General features: G+C 40.5%; 1 protein-coding gene across 1 annotated transcript; it reads left to right on the forward strand.

Moving 5' to 3' along the window:
* Positions 1 to 6,885: 6,885 nt before the first annotated feature.
* On the forward strand, positions 6,886 to 9,498 carry LOC102206357 (major histocompatibility complex class I-related gene protein-like). The gene is made up of 5 exons (XM_005751405.1): positions 6,886 to 6,946; positions 7,906 to 8,166; positions 8,288 to 8,566; positions 8,682 to 8,984; positions 9,377 to 9,498. Exons 1-5 carry the CDS (start codon positions 6,886 to 6,888, stop codon positions 9,496 to 9,498), a joined length of 1,026 nt encoding a protein of 341 aa, XP_005751462.1.
* Positions 9,499 to 10,306: the final 808 nt, after the last annotated feature.

Raw genomic sequence — 10,306 nt, forward strand, 5'->3', positions numbered from 1 at the left:
AGCACACAAGATAGACAGCGCACAGTGTGCTTTGAGGCAGCAGCCAAGAAAGCTTTAGTCCGCGTCTGTGAATACCCATGTGTGCATACCTGTGTGGATCAGCATGCTTGCATTCCAAAGGTTTCTCCATGTAATGATCTGCTAGGGAGTGTGGGGGGGCTTGTCTTAAATTACTGTCCGGTGTATAAAATTGTGTGTGATGGCCTGGTGGCGCTGTTTTGGTACCTGCAGTGCTGGTTTCAATTGTTAATTATTTTTTTCTTTTAGAGGCTGTTTGCTAACCTTGGTAATGTTGTTTCTTACAGGCATCTTCTTACAATGTGTTGTGCATTTGTGTACAGTGCAGGGCATTTCACCACCAACGGTTATCTTTACTCAGGCCACGGTTATTGAATTCTTTGTAACATAAACTAATTGAGCAAGCTAAGCTGTGTCTGTGGAGTCTTTCCTTTTGTTGCCAATGCTGAGCCAAGTTGGTAACATGAGCAAGTCACTGTTTACTGAAAAATATTCTTGTGACGTGCTGATAGTAACAGCTTTTTATCGCACTGCTAATTTTTTATGCACTTTTATATTTCTAAAAATCTGTCGACATCTGCTGTATTGATTTTATCCTTCTTCCTGTTGGACATACACTGATGCTGTGATTCAAAAGAGAAATCATTCAAATACAGACACCAGAGAGATGTAAACTAATGAACCATAATCGCTGATGAAATCTCAACAAACAAAAATAACACTGAGATACATCCACTGTGGACAATACACTGTATCATTTAGCAATCCTTTTGTCATGATTTTTTCCACTGGAAAAACTTCTTTTGGTTTGTATTATAGTTAGTTTTAAGTAATTTTTATATTTGATTTCCCAGAGGTAATGTTGCCCTTTACATTTCAGTGCACTAAGTGAATATAAGAAACTAATCATGTCTTTCAATTTTAAATTTTTTTACAATACTTTTAATATTAATATATATTATTAAAAATATATTAAATTATTATGCAGTGATCTTGTCAGTATTGAATGTATGAAACTTTCACATCTCAGACGACATCTTATAACCAAGTACACGATGCTGAAAGACAAACCAAATTTTTTTCTGAGGCAGCAAAAGTCAGCGTTTTACTTTTGTGCTGTAGCCAAAGCCATTCTGCCAAAAGCTGGTAAGTCACACACAACTGGCAAACAGCTGTGTCTACCATTAGTTAAAGAGTTAACATGCAGGGAGGAGGCTGCCAAACATTTGAACTTTGTGCCACTTTCCAACGACACAGTGTCACTGCTAATAGGAGCCATGGCCGATGATGTTAAAAACTGATTGATCATATTAAAAGTAGTTGCTATTTTTCTATTCAGCTGCATCAAGCTAATAGCTAGCGGCTCAATGTCCTTATCACAGAGAATCTCTTTGATATTTAGGTGTACAGAGTTCATAAACACAGCCAGACCCGCTTGTCTATTCTTCCCGCTGTCGTTGTTGTGTCAGCCTGAAGTTAATAAAAACTGTCCATGTTTATGTATGTGTCCAGAGTTACTATGGTAGCCACTTCTCACACAGGATAATTAAGCTGCTCTCTCTTCAAGCCCCCTGATGCTGGGTAAGGGACACCAAGTCATCAACTTTTTAGCAAAGGATCTCCCGTTCCCCATGATGATGGACGGGATGATGGGGCTCTACCTTCTCCTCTGGTTACAGCGCCTGATGTTGTTGTGGTTCCCTCGTCTGTTTCTCCTCAGCTTGACGGGGAAATCAGGCGGCTCGGTGAGAGGCAGCACCACAGAACTCTCCAGCCTTTTTAATTCAAGGTGCTTCAAAGGCTTGGGGAACAGGGCTGCCTCCTCGATCTAAGTAGGACGATGGGGGTATTGACTGGGGTGTCTTTTGTGTCTCAGCTGCAGGGGAGAGGTGGAGTAGCTGGTTCAGGGTGTGGTGTCAGGGCTGATCCACACAGCTGACCTCCATCATCTAATCATTATTTTTTTCTAAAGAAAATCAGAAAGATGTTTGATGAAGACTCCTCTTCTATCAGTCCATCAGCAGGCAGAAGCAGCTGTGTGCTCAGTTCCTCTTTTAGAGTCTGAAGTCTTACAACTGATTGAAGAAACAAAATTGAAAACATCAGTTGTGCAATGAGAACATTTAGTTGCTGATTTACTTGCTTCATTGGCCCAACTTCCTGCAGACTATATCAGATATACTTCAGTAGTGTTTCTGGAATTGTTAATCTACTCTAACTTTTATTCTTTGTATTTCATTTGCTTTCTTTTCCCTTTAACTATCGCAAACAGAATATACAACAGTATTCATTCACACTATTGTTGAAGAAACATTTTCCTTTTTCCTTCTTTTGACATATGTACATATATGTCAAAATTTGTTTGTACATATAATTTTTATTAATATTTTAAAAAGGCACTTTCATTCTTACCTGTGTTTTGTCCATGTTATACCTGGTCTCTTCAGTTGTCATGGTTACTAGCCTGCTAATGCTTGGAAGTCTTCTCTTGATACCAGGAAGGGGAGAACTCAGAGGTCAAACTCTTATTCTTGGAAATCAAAAACCAGTTTAACTCTTAAGCAGTCGAAAAATCTTCAATTACATTGTAGAGTCAAATTTGCTGAATTTACCCCAAAATGGTCTCCAGTTATCAATAAACCAGCCAGTGAAATTGCCTTAGTGTCCAAACACAAATATCATGTCCACGTGTATATTTAAGAAAACTATTTTTGTTATATAATTCACATCTACTTTTTGTTTTTCAATATTTTACTTATTGTTGCTAATTTTTTACCTCTGACAACAAGGTGATGTATTTGGCAGCGTTCGCATGTCAGTCTGTCACTTACGTAAGCCAAAAACAACAGCAGCTCTTCATCTGATAGTGATGGAACAAATAACTCGACATAACAACAATTTCTGCACTGCTAAGTCAAAAAAATGAAGTTTTGTAGATCTGCAAAATATACAGAATTAAAAACGTATTTTTGGTGGAAGCCACATTATTTATTATACTTCTACATGTGACATTCAGAAGTTACTTAAACTTCTTCGTAGGTTTAGACAATCAAAAGAAAATGTTTTCTCATCGTGATCTGCCAGGTTGTTGGAGAGCTATGCAACAGGATACAAACAAAAGAAGCAAAAGAAACAGACAAATCATAGAGAAGCAGGGGAATAGAAAACATACAATTTAACTAAAACAACTGCAGTTACAATGTAGACACTGAACATTTTGACAAAAGCACCAAATTCCATTGTGTTCCTCTGTGATCCTAATCATTGGAAACATTGTGCTGAATAAATTAAACACAAAATCAAGTGAGGTAAGTTTCTTTTTGCCCAAGGGCACAACGACCAAGACAGACAGAGCTGGGGATTGAACCGGCAACCTTCCTGTTAATAGATGAGTTTTGCAACCCCTGAACCATGGTCGCCCCACATTGACCCCATGTCTACTGTAACTAAGTAATGAGTAATGAGTTAATTATTAACTAGTTTGTTAATGAATTACTTCAGTCAAATTGAAACAGTATTTGCCACACTTCAGGCTGTGTTCACTGGCAGGACGTCATACTCAAAAGGCTCTTGCAACGGTTTATAGGGATCGAATGGCCCGTAGAAATGGGCCAGACACCCCATACTCAGGTAGCACCTCCCACAGGACACCCCGAGGAACACAGTCGAATGCCTTCTCCAAGTCCACAAAACACATGTAGACTGGTTGGGCAAACTCCCATGCGCCCTCAAGTATCCTTGAGAGGATAAAGAGCTGGTCCAGTGTTCTGCGACCAGGAGGAAAACCGCATTGTTCCTCCTTTATCTGAGGTTCGACTAGCGGACAAATCTCCTTTCCAGCACCCTGGCATAGACTTTCCCAGGGAGGCTCAGCAGTGTGATTCCCCTGTAGTTGGAACACACCCGGACCCGTTCCCGACCCTAAGGCGCAGGAAACAAACCCTCTCATCAACCAGGAAGAACTCCAACATACAGGCATCAAGCCGAGGGGATATTAGAATACCCACCCCAGCCCGCCGCCTCTCACCAGCGGCAACTTCAGACTGAGACAGAGTCCAGCCCCTCTCCAGGAGACTGGTTCTAGAGCCCAAGCCATGCTTAGAGGTGAGCCCGACTATATCTAGCTTGTACCTCTCAACCTCACACACTAACTCAGGCTCCTTCCCCACCATGTCCCAATTGCCAGTCTTGGTAGCTGGGGCTCAGTCCGCCAGGGTCTCCACTCCTGGCCGCCGCCCATCACACAACGCACCCAACCCCTACGATGCCTTGTGCGGGTGATGGGCCTGCGGGAGGATTGCCCCATGTCCCATTTTTGGGCTGTGCCCGGCCGGGCCCTATGGACTAAGCTCCAACCACCAGATGCTCACCCTCGAGCACCCTCTCCAGGCCTGGCTCCAGGGCGGGGCCCTGGTAACCCTGTCTCTAGCAGGGTAAACTGTTCCCTCAATGTTTTCCTTGTAAGGGTCTTCTGAATCGCTCTTTGTCTGGTCCCTCACCCAGGACCAATTTGCCATGGGAGACCCTACCAGGGGGCAAACACCCCCAGGCAACATAGCCCCTGGGATCCCTGGGACACACAAAGCCCCTCCACCAAGATAAGGTAGCAATTCACGGAGAGGCGGATAAAATACTTTTTTGTCAAAATTGACCTCCTTCTTGATTACAATATTATTTTCATGTATTATTTCCATTTCCAACTTCATATCTCACAAACCAGCAAAACTAGTAGTAACAATGTACTCAACGAGCAGAACCCAAATGAGTACCATAGAGAATTTTACTTTTGAGTTTTTAATTTACTTACTCAGAGGGTTATATGATGTGAGGAGGAAGCAAAATGGGGAAGGTGGAAACTGTTAGGGTCACAGAGGAGGTGCAGTCCTGGATGATCTTTTGAGGGAATGATGTTGAGAGATTTTCCAGTGTCCAGAGAGTGAGAATTAGCCAGGATGCTTACTTGTAATCAAGGGGCGAAAAAGTCCAAGGGTCTATGAGTCCATGGAGGAAGGAGTAATTGGAACGTAAGCAGGTAGTAGAGTCACTTAGTTGCACATGTCATCCGGGGAAGAAGGATTTTTCTTACCTAGTTGTTGCACAGAGAACGCCAATTAATCAGGCCTCCCTTGTTGGTAGCCAGAGGCCAATAAGAGAGTTTGGCAGGTCAGAAAAGGGAATCGCAGCCGGACGCAGGGAAGGAGGAGAGAGCCACGGAGTTGCGTGGTGGCAGGCGCAGCCACAGCAGTGAGAGCTGTAGAGCGGCAATTACCGGCAGGGCACGGCCACAGGAAAAGAGAGAGACGGCCCTCGTTCAGTTGACGGCAGACTTCTTCCACGGTGGTAGCAAGACGCCAGCTAAACACTTAAGACACGGAGCAGCAGCAGGCAGAGTTTGGAGCTCTGCCCTCGCGTGGTAACTCCCAAGTGGTTAAAATTCTTAAAGACACCTCAGTAAATTAAGAAGGGTGACTGCTGCTGCTGTTCTGTGCTTAGTGGAAGCTGGAGCGGTGTGGCGAGGAGCCCACGAAGGACTTTGTTGGCCTGGCTCCCACTGGTGGACTCAGCAGACCCTTAACAGCCAAGAAGTGTGGCGGAGCCCGATTAGGACCCTTGGGACTTTAGGTTTTGTTTTTAATCATTCTCTTCCCTGATCAGGGTATTTTTATGCTGTAAATAAAGTGTATTTGGTGAATAGACACATAGCTCAATACATGAGTGGGGCCAAGACAGGAATAACCAGTAACACCAGCGGAGAACACCAGTTCCTGCTAGGTAGAGCAGTCACTTAAGACTGTAGACTAGACTGACCAACCTGTAGACTGCCTAAGTTGACTACAAGAAAGCCTATGACAGTGGCTCACACATTGATCCTGGAATTCCTGGAACTGTACAAGATCATCAGAACCCTAAGAGCCTTCAATAGCACCTTAGTGGAGCTGATGTGGCATTGGTACTGTTGAGTGGAGAGCATAGTGTATATGAATAGTGTATATGAATGTTGCATAAAAAGAAATCGAAAGTGTGAAGGGGTGAATGAAGCATGTTGTATAAAACGCTTTGACTGCTCAGGTAGAGTAAAATTCACAATCAGTTCATTTAGGGAAGAATCATAATTTAGGTAAAACTACACCATTTGTGACAATCATAATATCAATCTGACTTTGAATTACACATTTAATGACACAAAAAATGTTATGCATGCAGTTTGCATCCTTTAAATTCACATTGGCATTAAAAGAGCTTGGACTTGTGTAACCTGCCTGCCTTCATTTTAGACTAATAGCAACAGCTTCCACAAAAATCCCCCAAAACACAAATGTGTGTCCTCATAATTCTATCATTAAGTTGTTCATCTAAAGTAGCTCCATTTAAACAGTCTACTTTCAGTGCAGGTTTCGAGTTTGATGCTATAATTATAAGAAATAAAACATATTAAATTATCTATTTGCATAAGTACTTGTAACTCAGTTGCCTGAAACCTGCAGTATATAGGGGATGTAGTTTTACTAAATAATAATGTTTAACATTTTTGCAGTTTTTTTTCTTTTTCTTATTAACCAAGCTGACTTTTGCAACTCAATTGAAGCAGCAGAAGTAGTATTTATAAAAAAATAAATCTCTCTAAAGTATCTGAAACCAGAGTTTGTGTCCTGTCTTGTGTCCTTGTTATGCTTTCAGGTGGAATCCAGTGTGCATGCCATGGTAAAAACAGAGAGACTGTTGGAGGCACACAGTCGGTTTAATGTTTAATTTTTTCTGACTCAGACAACTTCGCCCCAGCCTAACAGAAAACAGAACTTGAACAAGTCACGCAACCACTTGCAGTTGTTTTTGTCTGTTGTTTTTCTTGTTTTAGTGAATGTGAAAATGGAAAAAAAGATGAAGTGTGTGCTTATATTACTCCTCTGTTCTCCTGCTGCATCTCCAGGTAAGATATTTTATTCAAAGTTTATTTAAGTTTTTATTTAAAAATATTTCTCTTGACTTACAGCAAATTGCATTGTAAGAGATTTGGTCTTTTACTTTTGCTATGAGCTGTCGCCATTTTACGCCTGACATGGACTACTAACAACACCTAACTTGTCAAAAAGACACAGGGAGATATTTAAGCATATAGAAGAGAAATTTTAGATCAGCAGCTGTGGCTATGCTTTTACAGATCTTTTGTTCAAAGTATCCTCTCTTGTGACATCCTTGTGTTTTTCACAAACTGGACTGTAGCTGAAAGGAAAGCACTACAGAGTGTTATTAAATCAGTACAGAACCTTATACACACAGTTAAGTTATTTAAAAAATGTTAACTTATTCTAAAAGCAGGTTACTTGATCTTTTATTTTCTATTTTATCCTTTTAACTTACATAATGTGGTGAAAATGTTTCTTTTCTTTTATGTGTTCATTACATGTTTTAGCAATATCACTTTTGGGTCATTTAAAAGGTGCACATATGAAAGAGCATTCAGCTTTAACTTTATTGCACACACACAGTTACAACTCTGAGAAAGTTGGTGACACCCAGTCGGGGGAAATTCAACAGGTGAAGTCTTTTGTTCTGTGTCCTTGAGGATGGGTGGAAGAGACAAGGGGCAATCACTGTAATAGGAGATAAGGTTATAAAATCTCTCCTTTTCTGGAGAAGGTCAAGGGTACATCTGGTTACATCTGCTTGACTGTATTTAAAATTGACTGTGCTGTTCATCTTCAGAGATTCCTATCAGTGCCCTGTTGAATGGTCATTCTCTCACTCAAGATTGAGATTTAAAGGTGTTAATTTAATTAATTAAAATGATGAATCTGAACCAAGTTTTAGTTTTTATTTAACCTTCTTAAATGGTACATAAATCATATAATACAAATGTCATCTGATTTTGTCCTGCCAATTTTACAGTAAAACACTCCCTGAAGTTTTTCTCCACTGAAACCTCTGGAGTCCAGAGTATCCCAGAGTTTGTGGCTGGTGCACTTGTTGATGAAGTTCAGATAGGTGACTTCAACAGTGTAAGAGGAGCAGAGCTAAAGAAAGACTGGATTAAATTCTTTGAGGATCATCCTCAGCACCTGGAGTGGTATAGTTTACAATCTAATGACAGTCATCACTTCTTTAAGGCTACAATTAAGACTTTGAGGCAACGTTTCAACCAAACTGAAGGTACTGATTTGTTTCACTTGTTACTTTTGTAATGTTGATTTGTCCCAAAGGTGCAGTTTCACTATGCTGTGCTGACATCGTACTGCTTTACCACAGTTACTGTTACTTTCTCTCTTTTCAGGTGTTCATATCATCCAGAGGATGAATGGCTGTGAGTGGAATAATGAGACTGGTGAGATTAATGGGTTCAATCTGTACAGTTATGATGGAGAAGACCTTCTAGCATTGGACCTGCAGACACTGACATGGATCACTCCAAAACCGCAGGCTGTCCTCACCAAACTTAGATGGGATGCTCAAAAAACTCGATTAGAATTAAACAAAAACTTTTTAGGCTATCGGTGCCCTGAGTTTTTAAAGGAGTATTTGCAGTATGGCAGGAGCTTTCTGCAGACAGCAGGTAGGATTACAGAATCTGATGAAACATAATAGAATAGAAAGTTAATATGGATTTCTTGCATTAAAAGTAAAATAAAATTCAAAAAAGAATGTGACAACTGCCAATCTCTCCCCAGTTCTTCCCTCAGTGTCTCTCCTCCAGAAGACTCCCTCCTCTCCAATCAGCTGCCACGCTACAGGTTTCTATCCTGACAGAGGTTTGATGTTCTGGAGGAAAGATGGAGAGGAGATTCATGAAGGTGTAGATCCCGGAGAGATCCTCCCCAACAATGATGGGACCTTCCAGTTGAGTGTTGATTTGAAACTTTCATCAGTCACACCTGAAGATTGGCAGAGGTACGACTGTGTGTTTCAGCTCTCTGGTGTGAACGAGGACATCATCACCAAACTGGACAAAACAGCGATCAGGACCAACTGGAGTAAGACTGGATCCTGCAGGGTTTGAAAACTGAGTTTGATATTATGAAGTTGTAAATTAAACAGTTTAGTTGTCAAATTTAATTCCTAAATGCCATTCTTATTGATCAATAAAGACAAGTCTTTACAAGTGTAGCATAAGTCTGGCGTAAAAATGGCATCTCAAACTGGGTTAAAGTAATGAAGTACCATTTGCATTATGGTGTATCACTACTTTAGAGTGCACAAGGCGCATAACTAATGCTTAAGTAATGAAGTTTTGATGGCTTTGTGTGACATTTAGCGATGTTAGACTCATCAACTATCAGGTCCTTGATTTTCTCTCCACTTATTCTTTAGTAACTGCACACATTTTGGTTCAGTATTATAAGTGTTGTCATATTTTGTTCAACAGAAAAGCCCACTGACATGGGAACCTTCATCGCTGCTGCAGTGATTGTTCTAGCTTTCACCATCATCACACCTGTGACATTTTTGACCTACATAAATAAAAAATGTGAGAAATCTAAAGTTTAGTTCAAGTTCATGTCAAGTAAAATGATTATAGGGCAGTAGAAGGATGAGGTGAGAAGGAAATAATCAAAGTAAAAAGGAAATTGACACAAAATTACAACAGATATGGTTGATTTTAGTTTGTTTCAGCTAAATGTTCTACATCCTGTAAGTAATGTAGAACATTTATTAGAGATATAATATGCATTATTTAATTGTAAAACAAAGTACAGACTTGTTCTTTTTTGTTACACATGATCTGATCACTTAAACAGCCCTGATCTCCTCTCACTTTCATAGCTGGGAAGCAAGGGCCATGTATTCAATAATCACTAGAAATTACACCCTTGAAAAGGCTAAAATATGTGTAAACTGTATGCTTTTGATCTTCCAGCTCTTGACGATGGCTCTGAGCAGTCTGAGAGACTAAATCCACAAAGCTGAGTGCCCTAAGAAGTTCTTCACTCTGCTCTCTGTATGACTTTCCTCCAGCTGCTGCTGTCACCTCAGTGTTTCAAATACATATGTTAAAAACACCAGTGAATCAATTAGGCACAGGTAATGATCACATTCTGCTGCACTTGTTGTAAATTAGTGCATGGTCAGACATCTGTATGCAGCTCCTGTGTGTACATTTCATGCATTTGTGATTTTATTTTGCTTCAGTATGTAGTCACAGTATCGATGCAGCAGTATCACAAGTCTTCTACAAAGCAAAACTAACTCTATTGATAGATATGTATCTGATGATGACTGTTTGGTAGAACTGAAGTGTGTAATTTTATTGAGAAATTGGAATCGTACAAAGCATGTGGTATTTTCCAAATGACAC

This window comes from Pundamilia nyererei, unplaced genomic scaffold (assembly GCF_000239375.1).
Source record: "Pundamilia nyererei isolate P.nyererei 1_Seehausen unplaced genomic scaffold, PunNye1.0 scaffold00309, whole genome shotgun sequence".
NCBI classification, from domain to species: domain Eukaryota; kingdom Metazoa; phylum Chordata; class Actinopteri; order Cichliformes; family Cichlidae; genus Pundamilia; species Pundamilia nyererei.

What these genes read in the sequence shown, in the direction of transcription:
- LOC102206357 (XM_005751405.1), top strand. Translation starts at nt 6,886, where the DNA reads ATGGAAAAAAAGATGAAGTGTGTGCTTATATTACTCCTCTGTTCTCCT. An exon ending in ACGTTTCAACCAAACTGAAG is followed by an intron (nt 8,167 to 8,287) that starts GTACTGATTTGT and finishes CTCTCTTTTCAG; the next exon opens with GTGTTCATATCATCCAGAGG. An exon ending in GAGCTTTCTGCAGACAGCAG is followed by an intron (nt 8,567 to 8,681) that starts GTAGGATTACAG and finishes ATCTCTCCCCAG; the next exon opens with TTCTTCCCTCAGTGTCTCTC.